Genomic DNA, 18,770 nt, shown 5'->3' on the forward strand with positions numbered 1-18,770 from the left:
GTGTCAAAATACAAGTGGTTGAATGCTTAAAAAAAAATTTCAACCACTTATATTATGACACTTAGTGAATCAAGTCGTGTTTCCAGCACACTATAACATTCTCCAATCTAGCAAGCTCTCTCATCTTTTCAATGTTAAAGCCCTCATTCATTTCATCATAGTTTTTTTTTTTTTGGTCAATTATTCCTCTTTATGAATGTCCATCTTGTATTAGCTTTTGTTATATTAGTGCGACTCTCTCTGAATCAACTATTATCAATTCAATACAAGAACTAAAGCAATTTTTTTTTTTTTTTTTTTTACCTCTTTGAATCAAAACTTGAGCTCCTAGTTTTAAAGCCTTAGTTCACCATTTACATATTGTGATTTAATCATCTACAAAAGTAAAGTCCTTAATAGAAAAGATAAAGAAAGAATCTAAAGTTGAGTCACTCTTAGTAAATGGCACTATCTTTTGGTTAGAGATCAGACAAATGTAGTTTCTATCACATACACGCTATCTACTGCGACAACTAATGGTGACACACAAGAGCCATGAAAAATTAGGGGCAAACAACACTTGTTTTAGTTCCATATGTTAAGTGACGATTTTTCAAATTTAAAAAGCAAAATGAGACTCAAATTCTATCTTAAACGGCGATAAATATCTAGCGGACCATAATGTGAGTTTGTGAGAATTTGGGCTTCACTTCACTATTTTCACGGGGTCGACACCTTTGAGTTTATGCAAAAATAGGTCTGATATATTGTATTCTTTTTTAAATTTTATATTGCATTGAACAACTGTCACATCCCGGTCCGGGGCGGAACCACTTCCTGGGCCCGATTCTACCGTAGCACGATATTGTTCGTTTTGGGCCCCAGCGCACCCTCACGGTTTTGTTTCTGAGAAAACACACGAGAACTTCCCAATGGATCACCCATCCTGGGAATGCTCTTGCGCGCTATTCGCTTAACTTCGGAGTTCCCATGGAATCCGAAGCCAGTGAGCTCCCAAAAAGCCTCGTGCTAGGTAGGGATAAGAATATACATATAAGGATCACTTTCCTGAACGATGTGGGATGTCACAACAACCTTGTGTAACCTAAAGTTACACTTTATACTTTCTCATGACTTTATACAACAAAAATGCAAAAGATGATTCATTCATCTAAATCCAACCATTAAAAAAAGAGCCTATCAATTCAACGGCTAATAAAATATTTTTTTATTAAATATAAATTCATATGATAAAATTTTCGGTGAAGAAATAATTTTTCTTCTGCTTGGAAAAAAAAATCGGTGGCAACTGTCAATCATTGTATGGAGTCTGAAGTGAGAATTGTTGACCTAAAAATATAAATCTAATTCGTCTTTTTCTATTTTTTTAACAAACGTAATTATTTTCAAAAAGAAAATAAGCTTAGTCGTATAATAAACTATTAATAATATGATTTAAGTTCTTCTTTAATGAAATTAAAAAGAAGAATTTATAGTGGACTGTTCATGAATCTAATTGAATATACAACCCAAAAACAGCAAAGCAAAAAGAAATTTCATTCGCAAGTGATCCTTTACCACATGAATAAAAAGGAGTTGAGATTTTGTATGATGACGGCGTAGATTCGAATCTTGTAGATGACTAATCTAACAAAATCAAAAAATTTCATTGACTCAATCCGATAATAACTAGACACGTGCGGTCCCCACATGGATCCACCCCTCAAAAAGCGCGTGCACCATCTCCTACTCCCGCTTCACACAAGCTCCCGACGCAACACAAGAACCTTCCCGATTCAGTCTTCTACTCCGTCTCTGAAAAATCCCAATTTTTTATTTTTTCATGTTTTTCTAGTCGGAATTGTCGATGGAATCCCCTTCCATGGAGATCTCCGCCGTTAAAAACCCTAAGCCCAATTCGCATTCCCATTCCACTCCCATTCCCCGACGTTTCTCCTCCACAACGGCTTCAGCGACGAGGTCGATGTGTCTGACATCGAGATGATCACGATCCAGACCGTCACCTACACCAGCCTCAGGGACCTCCTCCCGGCGTCGACGCAGCCATCGATCATGTCACCGATTCACAATTCCAGCTGGCACGACGAGATTCCGATCAAGAACCCGCTCGTCAAGCACGCCGCACTGGCGTACCTCCAGCCGATGTCCTCGCCGCCAGAGGTTGGCGATAAGGGATTATTCCGGATGATCCGGGAGAAGTGCAACTGTGAGTTCGGGTGTCTCGGTTGGTTCGGCGACGTCGTTTTCAAGACAGTTAGGGACGTGTTTGGTGGCGTTTGTGGTTGTACGAATAGTTTTGGCGAGATTGGGGATGAGGACGACGAGGAGGAGGACGACGAGGAGTGCTTGAAAGTTGACTGACGAGAGTGAAGGATAGGGGTATTTTTGGAATGTTAGGGGTTGACTGGTAGATGATGGTAAAGAGAGAAGTGAGTGAGACCTTCCTTTTGTATATAGAATTTATTTAATCTTTTCTTTTTTGTAATTGAGTTTTGGTGGGTGGCTTTGTAAATAGATATACATTGTGTTCGGTTTATTAATCACCGAACACATGATTGGTGGGAGAGAATTTGATTTTTCTTCTTCAAGAAAAAGTTATTGAGATTTATTTTCTTGGTGCTGTATATATTTTTTGGTCAAATGTAATATATCGATCTGTCGGTTAAGATTTTGTGGAATTCTTTGCTTCTAGATCGATTAGTGACCACGTTTTGTGCTTTGTTTTTTAAACATTTTGATTATGACTTTCTACTTATCTTATGGTGTATGATTGCCGTGAGTAAAGTTTCGTGTTGAGTACTTAGTAGCTTTAGCGAAGGAGTTTTTGGAGATGGATCTGTGATATCGAATGAAAAAGAATACAGAGTATGAAGGTTTTCGACTTTGAAGACTAAATTTGTAATCTAAATCCTATAGTATTTTGGTGATAATGTTATTAACCGGAGTAAGATGATTCTATTGCATAGTGACAACACCGATTTATCTTTGTATATCTAAATACAAACACAAAAGAAGTGCATATTCACATTTTTAGAGGTTTAATAACAAAGGAAAACTAATGAAAATAGTTTGAAAATTTTAAGTTTTAATAATAAGAACAAAATAATGGGTAAAGTGAATAGTACCAGGTTTGACTTTTTGGTGTAAAAATGTGGTTTTACGTTAAAGTGAACAGTACCGTAGACTTTTTGTTAAAACTCCCTAATAACAAATCTCTTAAATTACAAATATTATTTTATTTAAACTTTTTCTCCGGCAAATATTCAAACTTATTAAATTGAGCAAGTATTCAAACTTCCATGACTATTTTAAGAACATAGAACCACATTCATTACTAACTATACATGAGCGTTCACACATAATTAAAAGATTTTATTGCCACTCATGAAATTCACCAGTATTTTTACTCCTCTAGAAGAAAATAAAATAAAAATTACACTGTCACAGTGCAACCTACTAAGGTTCGAATGCCAAACAAACTTGAAATAATTTTGTGGTAGCGAATTTTGAGTATCAAATATGGAAAATTTTCCAACATGAAGTATGCATACTAATTGTATTGGGACCATGACGACTATGACATTTTTGGGAGCTTAGTCACAAGTATATAATAACATCATGACTGACTTGTCGGAGGTGATCACTTATAAATGCTAACCGTCTCATGAGGGATGCACATACGTCACCTAAGAAAAGACGTTTGGTTTTTGTAAGAGTAATACCAGGTAGGCTAATTTTTCAAACAAAAATTTATACAACATGTGATATGTTATCAATAAAAAATAAGCAATCATCAATGAAAAAATAAGTATGTTGCTTAACACCTAAATAATCATTCAATCATCAACAATTACATTATATAATTTACAAAATATAATTTAAATAAATGATCTCGCTAACATTATCCGTTTTATAATCCAATATTTTTTTAAATAACCCTATTACCAGATACCTTTTAAGGGAGACAGTTGTTCCAATTAGGCACGCTAGCCCGGCACATTTTACATAAGGGGGCTAATAAGGACATTCCAAAAAAATCATTGTACATTTGTTCCAATTGTATTTTCTTTTTATACTTCTGTGTGTTTTGAGTGCACAATTACTCATTAAACATTTCCCTTTATATAATTTTGCTTTAGAAATTATGCACCACTTCAATGCACGGGTGTGCCATTTATAGATTTTGGGGATCATAAGGTCATTTTCAGCCTTTTATACACTCATGTTTAATTTTGTTATTTATTTTTGTTTGATTTATTCAATTTGATGATGACCATAAATAAAGAGAAATGTGTGAGAAGTTAAAAACGATCTATAAAAATCACCTAGATAGATCATTTTAGCATCTTACAAATTATGCGGGTTGTATGATATCAAGTTTTTTACAATTAGGTGACCACATGTCCGTTGTTGCACCACCATACAAATTGATATGATGAGCGGAAACCCTTGTCTAATGGCATAGCTGTTGATTGATTCACCCTCCAATAGGGTTCCTCATTGTTTGCACCTTTAAACACTTAACTGACTCTTATTTTCCATTCATATAGAAAGCAGTGGAGCGTTTTAATTTTGCTTCTTCAATGTCTTTTTCTTCAAAGATTGATGGAGCACTTGCTACTCTCATAATTCTTAGCTGTGCATCAGCTCCATACATGTATCTACCAAGATCAAAGTAACTGAGAATTAGACGTTCTTGTCGACTCATAACCCAAAAAAAAAAAAAAAAAAAAAAAAAAAAATCTTTCAATTCATGCTCGTTATATACGCTTTTTTTCTTTCATTTCTTGAAGTTGTCTCTACCAAAATCCTCGATGCCCAATTGAATCAATCGATCATATCCATAATTGGGTTGACAATCAGGCACATAACTTCCGCTTACGATCAAATTTTAATTTCTCAGCATCTTGGGCATACAATAGGCAGATCCCAAGAAATCTGTACCATACCAATCTAGAGGAAGCTTGACAGTTATAGAACATTTGTTGTTTTGGTGGCTGAACCAATTTGGAATTTCATTCCCCTCATAGACAATGCTAACTGAAGTCCCACCAGTGATATCCTGCGACAGTGATGCACATCAAAATCTTAAGCTTAAGCTCATCCGATTGTGTAACCATCGCTGGAATTGCAGAAACCATATTGTTGAATTCAGAAATCACATCAGCAAATTTATGCACTGCAGAAAAGAGTTGAGAATAACTAGCCTCCCTCAACTTGACTTTAGTTTCTATATTGTCAGCAAGAAATATACAATATTCACGAGACGGAAACTGGTCAAGAGATTGAAATCCACCCTCACACATCAGTCGTAAGGAAACTATCAAACTCAATGGGGATGCTTCTTTTATTTTCTTGAGAGATACAATATCAATGTCTTGATTGCAGTCTGTGTTGGCCAAATATGCAGCAACTTATGCGGCAGCCATTGCATCACTGGCAGATTTTGAAGCTGCTTTAGCAGCTGATGTTGAGTCTACAAACTGCGTACGTCCTCCTTCACAACACAGCATGCAATTCGCACCATATCAGGGACGTACATCAATAGCTGCAGTTACAAATCTTTACCATACTTTTCCTCAAAAATAGGTCCTTAGTGAAATCAGTTCCGAAATCTCAGAACACCTAGAAGAGGCAAATATAGAACTAGCAATTCGCCCTTTGAGATGAGGCAGACACTCTTTGCTTTGTGATGATAGAAAGTCTGGATACTACTAATTCACAGAAGAGCTCAATGAACTCATTGGCGGCCAAAATTTTCTATTCTCGGAAGACAAGTTCAACCCAGGATTTGAGCAGTGGCATTGTGACCAGATTGTAGGAGCAAGGCAATGTCACGCCTCATTTGCTTCACCACCGCCTGCCACTTGTTCCACAACATCTTTATTTGAGCCACCGCCATCTTCAATAGCATTTTGTGGAATTTAGAGCCTCCACCCTTATCCCGAATGCCATTGTAGTAGCACATGTCACGATCGAGAACAACATAGCAACTTGAGTCTGGAAGTTCATCAAACAATTTCCATGCCCAAAAATACTTCCTCACAAATTTACCCACAAGATACCAATTAACCCATCCAAATTTATCTTTCAGGTATGCACCATAGTTATTAGTCAAAAGAGAAAGGAATTTAGCCTCCGAAGTTACCGAAATGATACTCAATTTAAGAACTACCTTAGGTCCAGAATTCGTAGTATCGGAGAAACAACGGTTAAAGAGCTCATTCATTGATAGGAATGCTAATTGGGCTTCAAAGTTTAATTCTCGATAGGTGCGAAAACCTTGAGTTTGTCCCAGATAGCGTATACAGTTTAAAACATCTTAAGACGTTGAGCTTTGCTGGCTGCCTGAGTCTCAACAATTTAAATCTCTTACTCAGTTTGTGCTCTTTGGAACTAATAAGCCTATGTTTCTGTATTAAATTAGAAATCCCGGACCTCCTCATGTTTTTACCCTAGTTACAAGATTTAGATCTAAGAGGAACTGAAATTGAGAGCATACCTTCAAGCATCAAACGAGGTTGTCAATTGTCTCACATGCGGTTAAACTATTGCAGAAAGCTTCGATCTTTACCAGAGCTCCCCGTACTACGTAGTCTTGAAGCAAATAACTGCAGGTCACTGACGACAGTGTCAAGTTCAAGAAATTCACTCACACATTCACTGATGCACAGCTAAGAATTATGCGAGTTGGATCATAAGGCACGGAGCAACATATTCACTGATGCACAGCTAAGAATTATGCTCCAGCGAACTTTAAAGAAGAAGAATGTTATAAGGCCTCTCTGGTCTCACAGGTGCACACACTGTCTATTTCATTTCTTCCATTTTATTCAAGAGTTTACTAATTTGATTAAGGGTCCACAATGAGCAAGCCTTGGATTGTGAAATTGGGTGGCAGTGAGAGTTTATTAAAAACTGAAGTTCAAGGGCAAAGCCTTAAGGAAGCTCAAAACATCAATAAATCTCTTTCAGCTCTTGGGGATGTGATCTCAGCATTGTCAAGAATTAAGGCTTTGAACCGGTTGGGACATGTGGATGAAGAGAATGCCAAGGTCATATCCCTGTTTAAGAATGTAGTGGACCTTAGTGATGCTATTTAAGATGAAGTCAAGCGGGTAGAGAATCTGATTAGAGGAATATTTGCTGGAAATATATTTGATCTCGGTTATGCACAGCTTGCAGAAGTTCTCTCAAAGGAGGGTATGTCCTTTTTAGTTAGTTGTCAAAACCTTGTACCTCAACCTTGGGTTATCGATGACTTAGACGCGGAAATTGTTGTGTGTGTAAGATCTGCGTGCGGGCATTCGGGTGCATTAGACCGTGGAAGAATGGTGTACTCTGCCTGCTCTATGAATTCATATGGCAATGAAGCTGTGGTTGCTGAGATTTTGTAGAGAGGTGGTGGGGCTCTTCACGGTATCAAATTACAAGGAATGTCAACGTCCATTGAAGATAAGAGCAAGAAAAAGAACCCTCGTGTCTTCTTAGATATATCAATTGATAAGGACCCTGTGGAACAACTTGTTATTGAGTTTTTTGTTGATGATGTTCATCAGACAACAGGGAATTTTAGGGCTCTCTGTACAGGTGATAAGGGATTAACATGTCATCGAGCAATAAATGGTGTTGAGAACAACATCAAATGTTTGGTCAGAATTTATCCAATGCTTGAAACTGCAAACATTGCTGATGTGCATGACTTGAGTTTTATTATGAAATTTGGGAACAAAAGTGATATGGTGCTGAATATTTTGTAGCCTAGCCACAATGTTGTGAGAAATGATGCTATGGACCAAAAAGGTAAGGGAACAAATGGAGTTGAGCATCATGACTTACAACGCATTATATTTGCGTTACCTCTCCTTGATCCTGAGGAAATCAACATTGGTGTGCTTGAGGTGTTTGAACTAAATGCTATGGCTGAGAAGGTAATTGCAGTGCGGAATAAACAAGTAGCTATTGGTGGTGAGATGGAATTTGAGCCCAATCAAGTAGATGTTTTGGATGGACATAATTGTGTTGTAGGAGAAAGTTCCGCTTCTCTTAGTTTCAGTTTTGGTTTTGATGAATCTTCATATCTCTCTTGGGTTGAAAATTTTGAGGAGGTGTCACAAGAAAATTATGGAGAGGCTACAGGAAACAAGAACTCACTCACTCAGTTCAGGCGAGCTGCCATACCTGGAAGGATTATAATGATTTCAAAGCCAAGTTCTACAATTCCATTTTTCAGCCTCAAGGACAAGGTTGATTTTCAAGGGGGAAGTATTGTTATGACCCAAATTATTACTGAGGTTTTATGCTTTATTACTGTGAGGAATTGTTAATATGCCAGCTGGCATTTAGAAGTGTAGAGGCTGTATAAAAGGAGCCCAGCTCCCTCAAATGTATCAAATCAGAATTTACAAAAAAGAAATTAAATACAAAAATATTTGGAGCTCTGCTCCGTCATCTCTCATTCCCTCTTCTTTCATAGCTTTCTTGTGCTACTTGCAGGTTGATTAAGGGAATTGAGAATTGGAATGTATCACACTTCAATGTACGGGTGTGCCAAAATATATAGATTTTGGGGGATCATAAACACATTATTTTTAACCTCTTATACATGCATGTTTAATCTTGTCCTTTATTTTTGTTTGATTTATTCAATCTGATGGTGATCAGGAATAAAGAAAATTGTGCGATAAACTAAAACTGGTCTGTGAAAATCCCCCAAATAGATTTTGAAGCACTAGAATCCGTTGTTGCACAACTTACAAATTATGCGAGTTGTATGATATCAAGATTTTTTTCAATTAGGCAACCAAATGTCCGTTGTTGCACCACCATACAAATTGATATGATAAGCCGAAACCCATGTGTAATGGCATAGCTGTTGCTTGATTCACCCTCCAAGGGCCTAGTTTTTCGTGGATAACCCCCTAAACTTGTAAGGAGCTGTCTTCCTCCTTTAAACTTCAATTTTAGTCGATTATTCTCCTGAAATTGTAAAATTGGCCAATTTACCCTTTGAAGTTAGATTTCTCAATTTTCCATCCAACTTGGTCACATGCACGGCAGATCCAAATTGGTTGAGGGCAAAAAAGTAATTTTATCTCTTCTTTTTCACTCTGTACATTTTTTGTTTGAATTAACCATAAAAATCTAATTAGAAACTACAAAATATTGGCTTTACACCCAATTTCCTAAAATGAAATCACTGGTTTTTCCGAGAATCAGTTTTGCACTTCGAGTGCATTAATAAGTTAACAAAATACGCAAAAGATATGCACTAGTCTTGCACCTTATGCCAAAATCAGAAAAACCTATCAAATTCAAGTTCTGCATCATAATCCTATGAAAAAAAAAAACTTAATATCAATACCAAAGCTCTTCATTAATAGCAATAAAGCCATCCAACACATCATAGTTAAACTCTCCATGGCCTTGCATTTTCGGCAACATGTTGGAGTTGTGATGCCATTCATTAGCCTTCTTTATGACTTGATTCACATGACGACCTTGATTCACCTATTTCAATTCAAGATTCAAAGCAATAAAAATCTTAGCAAACCCAGGCAACAAAATTAATCTAAATAAAGATTTTTATTTATTTTTAATCAAAATGGCTGACTCTTGTTATTACTTGTAGTTTATAATTTCTTTGTGGCCTAGTTTAGAATTACCTATAGAGATTTTTTGCCCTCAAACAATTTGCATGCGCCATGAATGTGATCGAGTTTGATGGAAAATTGGATGGAAAATTGGCAAATCTAACTTCAGGGATAAATTGGCTAATTTTACAAGTTCAAGGGATAATCGACTAAAATTAAAGTTCATGATGGAAATTGGCAGCTTCTTACAAGTTCAGGAGGGAAATCGACAAATACCCCAAATAAAGTAGCTTGAGGTTAAACTTATCTGCCTCTTGCATCTATTTCACGATAGAAAGTTAATCAAACAGATCGACGAGCAACTATGACCCCTTGCGGCACCCTTTAATGGACACACCACTAACACTAAAGGGATGGCTCCCCTTGCGGCAAAGGCACCCTTTCATCCATACCTTTTAACACTTAACTGACTCTTATTTTTCATTCGTACAGAAAGCAGCAGAGCGCTATTTTGCTTCTTCCAAGTGGAAAAGCAATATACCAAACAAACACGTGACGGGATTAAAATAATTGCAGGATTGCGACAGAGAGTGTCTGCTTGTAAGAGAGAGAGAGAGAGAGAGAGACCGTGTAATTTTCTTGTTCAGTTTCTCTTTCTTCAAAGATTGATGGAGCACTTGCCACCCGCATAATTCGTAGCTGTGCATCAGCTCCTTACATGTACCTACCAAAATGAAAGTAAATGAGAATTAGACGTTCTTGTCGATTTGTAACAAAAAAAAAAAATCTCTTTTAATTCTTGTTCGTCATATATGCACCTTTCTTTCATTTCTTGAAGTCGTCTCCACCAAAATCCTCGATACCAAATTGAAAGAATCAATCATATCCATAAATTGAGTTGTCAGTCAAACACCTAACTTCTGCTTACGATCAAATTTTAATTTCTCAGCATCTTAGGAATACAATAGGCAGATCCCACACATTTCCACTATACTTTTTTTATTTCTGTCACAGTCTAGGAGGTGGAAGTCAAAAGAGGCCTCGGTGACAAGTTTGTAAAAACGAGTGAATGCTCCCTCTCCAATGGAAAACGCACTATACCACACAAATACATGACCGGACTTCAAATAGTCGTACCCTTTTCCATTAAAAGGAAAATAGGAAGGGTAATTGATTTTCCGGCTTTCACCATTAGCAGTTTTGAAAGTGCACTGACATCCAAACTTCATACTCTGCTGATGAGAACTGAATTGACCGGGTTTATAAACAAGAGATAGAGCGAAACCCAAGAAATATGTACCGTACCAATCTGGAGGAAGCTTGACAGTTATTGAACTTCCGTTGTTCTGATGGCTGAACCAATTTGGAATTTCATTCCCCTTACAGACAATGCTAACTGAAGTCCCATTAGAGATATCCTGTGATAGTGATGCACATCAAAATTATTAAACTCTTGAATAAAGTGGCAGAAGTGAAATAGACAGTGTGTGCGCATGTGAGAGAGAAAGAGAGACCTTATAACATTCTACTTCCTTAAAGTTGGATGGCGCAGTTGCAACTCGCATAATTCTTAGGTGTGCGTCAGTGACTATGTTGCTCCGTGCCTTATAATCCAGGTTTGGGCATTCAGTAAAATAATAACTCCCTCGAAACAATTCATATTTATCCCAAGCTTGTGTGAGTGAATTTCTTGAACTTGACACTGTCGTCAGTGACCTGCAGTCATTTGCTTCAAGACTACATAGTACGGGGAGCTCTGGTAAAGATCGAAGGTTTCTGCAATAGTTTAACCGCAGGTGAGACAATTGACAACCTCGTTTGATGCTTGAAGGTATGCTCTCAATTTTGGTTCCTCCTAGATCTAAATCTCGTAACCAGGGTAAAAACATGAGGAGGTTGGGGATTTCTAATTCAATACAGGAACATAGGCTTATTAGTTCCAAAGAGCACAAACCGAGTGAGAGATTTAAATTGTTGAGACTCAGGCAGCCACTAAAGCTCAACTTCTTAAGATGTTTTAAACTGTATATGCTGACTGGGACAAACTCAAGGTTTTCGCACCTATCGAGAATTAAACTTTGAAGCCCAATTAGCATTCCTATTGATGAATGTAGCTCTTTAACCGCTGTTCCTTGTAAACTAAGAAATTTCAGATGTTCCATAGGCTCCAAAATTTCTGGGAAGTACTTGAATCGAAGGCAACCAGTGAGGTCAAGGCTCTCAAGAGATCTCAACTTACAAATGTTCTTTGGTAGACTCACCAGCCTATTGCAATAACTCAGTTTAAGTGTAGTGAGACCAAGGAGACACTGAATCGAAGATGTGGGCAAGTCCTTTATTATCGTGAAAGATAAATCTAAGAATTCAATATTGTCAGGCATCTGAGGAAAAGATTTTAGATTTTCACAGTGTCCCAGATGAAGATAAGTAAGCTTGTCAAAATCTTTGAAATATGAAGGAATCCGTGTCAATCTTATGCAACCAGAAAGATTTATATGCTCAATTTTTGAACTGCGAGAGAGATCTGGAACCTCAGCCAGATGTGTGCAATAACTAAGATCAATCACTTTCAAGTTTCCAAGAATCTGTAACAAATTAAAGAGAAATTTATTAACTTCGCCGAAATAAAGTTCCACATCCACCATATTTCATACAAGGTTAACTCAAGTAAGTATATGTACCTGCTTTTTATTCCAAAGTGGCGCCTCAAGTCTGCTATAGGGCATTCGAAGCTCAACAAGGTTGTTTGGAGAAAACTTTGATGGAAGAGATTTCAAAGGGTATCGCTCCCAGTAAAGATACCTGAGAGCATTGGGAAGAGACTCGAGACCTTGAGAAAGGTCAATCTTGTAGTACACCTCGCCAAAGATAGCATCTTGAAAACCTATAAACTTTGGAAAATCCTCAGAACCATGAATCTTTAGCAATCTCAGATTATACATCTCTTGGAAGGATGAACGGGAGAGTTGTAGCCTTGTAAGGCTAGACGTGTCAACGTATATGCATTGAACCTTTGCAGTTCCCTGAAAATCAAGAGCGAAGTATAAAATGAGAATAATATATACAACAAAGTTTACTCGAAACTACTTTACTTCTGACTGGCTTATCAAAAATGAGTTTCCTGAGTTTTTTCACAGACAACTCCTGTTCATTATTTTTGATTTAAGAAAGTTTTAGGATCTTACTGTATTATTCTCCAGAACATGACAGACATCCTCTGGAGCCCACAACCTATTACGTTTTCCGGGCTCATCTGCACATTGTTCGCTAACAATTTTCTGACCCATTTCCTGAAGCAAATCATGCATCTCTAAGGAATTCGTCATAGAAATTGATATTAGAGACTTATCAATGAGAACTTGAATTCCGTTCGCAAAGAAACCTCGAAACTGTATCATTCTTTTTGCAGAATCAACATTCATCCCTTTAAGAAAGCATGCGATATCAAGGAAGCATTCCTTCTCATTTTCTTCTAGTCCATTATAACTAAGTCTCAAAACATTCTGTACTTTTTCGCTAGGAAACTTTTTCAATTTTCTCAACTCTTCATCCCAGTCTTCTTCTGTTTTGCAGCGAAGGAATACAGCACCCAAAGTTTTAAGAGCCAATGGAACGCCTTTAATATAATCTATCACCTTTCTTGAAAACTCTGTATAATCTGTTGTACGAGACTTATTCTTGAAAGCGTGCATTTGAAAGAGCATGAAGGGCTTCGTCATGTTTTAATCCCTTGACCTCATAAATTTTGTCCTCACCAGCTATTTCATTTAGTAGGCTCCTATCTCTAGTTGTTACAATGATTCTGCTTCTGGGACCAAACCGAACATCATCTCCAACTAGAAGTTCTAATTGTTCTGAATCATTCACATCATCAAGAACAATGAGGACCTTTGTACGGCTGAGCCTTTCGCGGACAAGCTTAGATCCTATAGATGGAGTGCCAATAGTCAGATCTTTCTCGTGTAATATCTCACGAAGAAGTATATTCTGCAAGTTCTTTGGCCCTTGTTTTTCTGACTCCTCCCTAACGTTTGCGAGAAAACAAGAAGCTTCGAATTTAGAAGTGAGTCGGTTAAATACAAGCACCAGCAAGGGTGGTCTTGCCTATACCACCCATTCCCCATATACCTACAGTCAAAATATCTGGTGAATCAATGCATAATAACGACTCAATTTCCTCGATTTTGGTTTCAATTCCAACAAGGCCCGTACAATCACTTGACTGTTTGCAATTCAATTTGGTCAATATAACTTGGACAACTTCCTCAATGAAATCGGCCTCTGTCCTGAAAAATATGATTTTGAAGGTTAAAAAATAGATACTAATTAAATATCTCTTAATGAGGTGCAGAGAGGTTCAAAATTATGCAAGAGGTGCAAAGTTAGCTACCCGGCTTTGTTTAAATTATCAAAACCAGATAGGTTGGCAGCTTTCTCCAAAGCATCCCTCCACTCAAGCACCTTGTCCATACAGTCCTTGAAACGTTCTTCAAGTTGAGCAAATGCAAATGCATAACTCCCCTGCTGTTTTCGTACATCTGCTGGACTGATGTCGTAAAAAATGGGTACAACAAACTGTCCATCCCCTTCCTTGCATCCTAGTATATGCAAGAGTTCATCCAAACACCATGTGGAAGAAGCATAGTTTTTTGAGAAAATTATCACCGAAAGCTTTGACTTCCCAATAGCTTCTAGAAGGGCAGGTCCGATTTCATCCCCTCTCTCCAGTTTGTAATCTATGTAGATGTCAAGTTTCTTTCGAAGTAAAGCAGCATGAAGGTGGCTGGTGAAGGTGCTGCGGGTGTCCTTACCTCTGAAACTAAGGAACACATCATGCTTTCTTCGAGGTGAGATAGTACAGCAGCAGCAGCAGAAGATGAAGACGCCATATTAATTACCTGCAAACCAAACTGTATCTCTCATAACCTGCAAACACACCCATATATAGATACATACACACACAGATATGCACATATCGGCAGGGGGAGCCAGGAAAGTATAGCAAGGGAGTACCTCATGTGGACAAGATGATAATTTATGTGTTTAAGATATACTGGTTACAAATCCATATACAAATAATACAGCACAAAAAAGAGAGGGAGAGAGCACTGCAGGAGTTCTAGCTTCCATTCTCCATTAAAACGGTCATGAAAATTCAATTCACGCCTTCTAGTCAGAGGTAACCACACATCCACTTTCTGCTTACGATATACACAAACCAAATTCAGTTTGCATATACACGACCGATCAAGAAACTCCAATATGCAGAATTTCCAAAAGCTTTTATTAGTAATAGTAAGTGGTAACCATACACCACAAAATCCATGAAAAACAAGTCTAATACAAAGCAACAAGTTCAAATAACTAATCACTAGTCTAATACTCAATCAAATTTCATTTCAAATTTCTGAAAATAAAACAACTTATAACATCAATTATTATACCCTAAACTCCAATTCAAAAACACAGAAAACAAACAAAGATTCCAAGAAATACACTAAATTATATTTAAACTATAGTTTCAATTCGAAATTTATCTAATTATAGATATGCAAGTCAGTGGTTTACCTTTGAATCAAGAAAATATTTGCGTGTACAGAAATTAATTGCCTTAAACGAGAGATTAATTGCCTTTTGATGATCATGCGCTACTTAATTAGTAGTTGATTAATTTGATGCACAAAATCGATGCTCCTCTGTAATGAAAGTCAACTTTATAATCAGTTTATTAGTTCAATGAGATGGAAGCTGCGTGCTAGCTGTCTTCTGTGTCGCTACCCGCCGGTCTCCATTATATATTTATCCATGCCACGTAAACTTTTCTATATTATATTGCAATTTACAACGATCCAAATAATTAATTAACTCACTTCTTATATGAATCGATTGGACGAGACGATTTCGTTAACGGTTTGTATTATTCATAAGGATTTGATGCGACATTTACTTGAGTATTTATATACTTACAAAAAAAGTTGCAGTTTTAATTTAATTAGGATTGTGATTGTATAAATCTTAATAGATTGTGTTTAGAATTATGTTCAGGATCTTTACTGGTTACAAGTCCATATACAGATAATATAGCACAAAAATTTAAAAGGGTCATGATAACTCGACCCACGCTTTCGAGTCAGGGGGGACCACGCATCCACTATTTGCTTATGATATACTCAAACCGAATTCAGTTTGCATATACGTGAACGATCAAGAAACTCCAATGCAGAATTTCCTAAAGCTTTTATTAGTAATTGTAAGTGTTAACCACAAAATCCATGAAAAACAAGTCTAATACAAAGCTATAAGTAATCACTAGTCTAATACTAAATCAATTTTCATTTCAAATTTCTGAAAATAAAATAACCTATAACATCAATTATTACACCCTTAACACCACTTCAAAATTAGAGGAAACAAACAAAGATTTGAAGAAAGTATTTGCGCGCATAGAGATTAATTGTCTTATGCTATAGCTCAGAACCAAAATTTATCTAATTAACTACATGTAAGTCAGTGATTTACTTTTGAATCAAGAAGGTATTTATGCGCACATAGATTAATTGCCTTAAACGAGAGAAAGAGATAAAAAGAAGTTGTAGAGAGAGGTTGCCTAACTTTTAATAGTCATGTTATATAATTTTCTCCTACTTAACTAGCAGTTGATTAATTTTATGCACAAAGTCGACGCTCCTGTGTAATGAGTCAACTTCATGATCGGGTTAATTAGTTTAATGAGATGGAAGTTGCGTGCTAGCCGTGTTCTGTGTTGCTACCTGCCGGACTCTGTATGTATATTTGTACGTATGTATGGATGTATGTATCTGTATGTATATTCTCCATGCTATGTGATCTTTTTGTAATATATTGCAACGACTCAAATGACTTACTCACTTTTCTCATTAGACTCTGGATTTGCTCCATGTTATCATAACTAGGTTTTGTGAAGAAATTATTTATTGTGTCTAGAACAATAAGTAGTACATCACGTATCGTTATATAAGTACAAACATTTAGTCATTATACATAACGTTTAGTTATTTAAGTTGTTAATTTTTTAACATTCTCTACTACTTATATAGTGATATGTAGTATACTATCCTGTGTTCCAGGCGCACTGAAAAACTCTCGGTTTTGTGAAACTTACTTCTTATATGAATTTCCTATTTGAGACTTGCGTTTAGTCATTGTGCTGACTAGAGATGACTTCATTAACTACTTCTATATCATCCATAATAACTTGATGCACCCTCTGCTTGAGTATTTACACACTTGAGGGAGTTTTGCAGTTCTAATTTAATTATTTGTGATGGGTAAATCCTAGTAGATTGTGTTTAGGATTATGTGTTGAGAATGAATCCCACAGTAATGGGAGGAGGGACCTTAAGTAGTTGGGCTACTCCCCATATTGCCAATTAATTTTCTGATGGAACCTCAACTTCTTCATTGTACTAGAGCAAGTTATCTGATGTATGAAGCCAAATAGCCACACAGTGCTCCACGTCACCGCATTGTGTTGTTCACGTGTTAGGCTTACAAATTCATCACACGTGCGGGGGAGTGTTGAGAATGAATTCCACATTGATGAGAGGAGAGACCTTGCATGTGCTTATAAGTAGTTAGGCTACTCTTTATATTGCCAATTGGTTTTATAGTGGAATTTCAACTTTATTTATTATGTTCAAGATCTTTTCTATTGGACCTTGTATTACTTGTAGGGCAAGTAAGCCCACTATTTTATTATAAATAAAGATACAAAATGGTGAAAAACATCATCATATGAATCTCCTCCAACTCTCTTTTCTCTCTTTCTTCCTATCTCGCATCTTCTCTCTTTTCCCTTACCAAAATAGGCTTACAACAAAAGATTCAATTTAGTTCGAGAAATATAATAATATATTTTGATATAGGTCGATGATCATTTTGTCTTGAATATCTTCTAGCATAACTCAATTGAAATAGTTCACCTTTTCAGCTAAAGTCAATAATTTTGCTAAAATATCTCTTTGTTGATTTATCCTTAAAAGCACAAAATGTTAATCAAAGTAATCCTAATATTAAAAATATTTTGTAATGTTAAACAAATTACCCCCAACTTGCACACCAACACAAAAGTTCGGTAAATTACTTGGAGACCCAAAGGTTTACAACAACAATGACTAAAACTAGGAATCCCTTGGTTATGATAGACTTTTCGAAGTACAAGGTATTTAAGTGGATACTCCACATGTGAGAAAATAATATATTTATCCATGTGTCTCCACCTATTTTATGACGTGAAGTATCCTTTTAATACCGGTCACTAGGAAAAAAATCCCTCGGCTACAAGGCTTACAAACATCTCAGCTCAAATTCTTTATTTTTAATTTCTAATCATTTTCTTTGACTGCTTCAACTTGTTGTTCCTCCCAAGGAGAGGATCGAGGTCCAGAACGTTGAACTCAAAACAGGCTCAGTTACAAGTCTGTAAAATGCAGTGAAGCAATATAAATTTGCTCCCTCTCCAAGTGGAAACGCACTACACCACACAAATATGCATTATTTTTTTGGGCACACACATGATATGATCCGATAGAAGAAGTCAATTCCCCTTTCTTATTAAAAAAATAATACAAAGGATAACTGGTTTTGGCTTTCGCTACGATTAGTTTTGAAATTTGAACTTATATCCAAACATCATTTTTGCATCACCAAAGTCGTCTTTGACAACAAGAGATAGAGCAAAACCAAATAAATATGTACCATACCAATTTGGAGGAAGTTTGATAGTTATCGAAGATCCCTCATTTTGATGGCTGAATCAAGGGAATTGTTATTAGCACTCTAAAAGTCTCATTCTACAATCCTTACAAGTATATTTTTCTTTCTACTTATAGAAAATTTAGAGTGCTAAATGAGATTTTTGAAGTCTTAATAACAATTTCTCTAAACCAATTTAAAATTTCATTTCCCACACATATAATGCTAACTGAAGTCCCATCAGAGACTTCTTGTAACATTGATGCATTTACCTCAAATAAATGATTAAACTCGATCGTGGAAAGATGGCATGAGAGAGATATGAAAGTGTGTGCTTTTGGGGGAGAGGGGGGGGGGGGGAGGAATGGACATCAGCAAAAATTATTAAACTTGTGGAAAGATGGCATAAGAGAGATATGAAAGTGTGTGTTTGTGTGGGGGGTG

The 18,770-nt window shown here is 36.6% G+C and overlaps 3 protein-coding genes across 6 annotated transcripts; 1 reads left to right on the plus strand and 2 right to left on the minus strand.

Annotated features, from left to right (window-relative positions):
- Positions 1–1,664: 1,664 nt before the first annotated feature.
- On the plus strand, positions 1,665–2,678 carry LOC108865972. The gene has a single exon (XM_018643817.2). The coding sequence runs from the start codon at positions 1,981–1,983 to the stop codon at positions 2,359–2,361; it is 381 nt and encodes a 126-aa protein (XP_018499333.2). The 5' UTR covers positions 1,665–1,980; the 3' UTR covers positions 2,362–2,678.
- A 7,778-nt stretch (positions 2,679–10,456) lies between these two features.
- LOC103932592 (disease resistance-like protein DSC1) lies at positions 10,457–15,356 on the minus strand. Of its 4 annotated transcripts, none has more exons than XM_048573826.1 (6): positions 15,162–15,356; positions 13,984–14,491; positions 12,779–13,879; positions 12,275–12,616; positions 11,108–12,178; positions 10,457–11,011 (listed from the first exon to the last, which is right to left on the minus strand). In XM_048573826.1, exons 3-6 carry the CDS (start codon positions 13,310–13,312, stop codon positions 10,547–10,549), a joined length of 2,412 nt encoding a protein of 803 aa, XP_048429783.1. In that variant the 5' UTR covers positions 13,313–13,879; positions 13,984–14,491; positions 15,162–15,356; the 3' UTR covers positions 10,457–10,546. The 4 variants fall into 4 exon arrangements, with proteins under 4 accessions (XP_048429783.1, XP_048429784.1, XP_048429785.1 ...); XM_048573827.1 differs by having other exon boundaries at positions 13,984–14,791; XM_048573828.1 differs by having other exon boundaries at positions 14,607–15,356.
- LOC103932597 (disease resistance protein Roq1-like) lies at positions 13,666–14,723 on the minus strand. The gene is made up of 4 exons (XM_048573894.1): positions 14,648–14,723; positions 14,492–14,519; positions 13,984–14,406; positions 13,666–13,879 (listed from the first exon to the last, which is right to left on the minus strand). The coding sequence occupies exons 1-4, from the start codon at positions 14,721–14,723 to the stop codon at positions 13,666–13,668; spliced, it is 741 nt and encodes a 246-aa protein (XP_048429851.1).
- Positions 15,357–18,770: the final 3,414 nt, after the last annotated feature.

The sequence above is a fragment of a genome, unplaced genomic scaffold (genome assembly GCF_019419815.1).
Source record: "Pyrus x bretschneideri cultivar Hongxiangsu unplaced genomic scaffold, Pyrus_bretschneideri_v1 Contig7, whole genome shotgun sequence".
Taxonomy (NCBI): domain Eukaryota; kingdom Viridiplantae; phylum Streptophyta; class Magnoliopsida; order Rosales; family Rosaceae; genus Pyrus; species Pyrus x bretschneideri.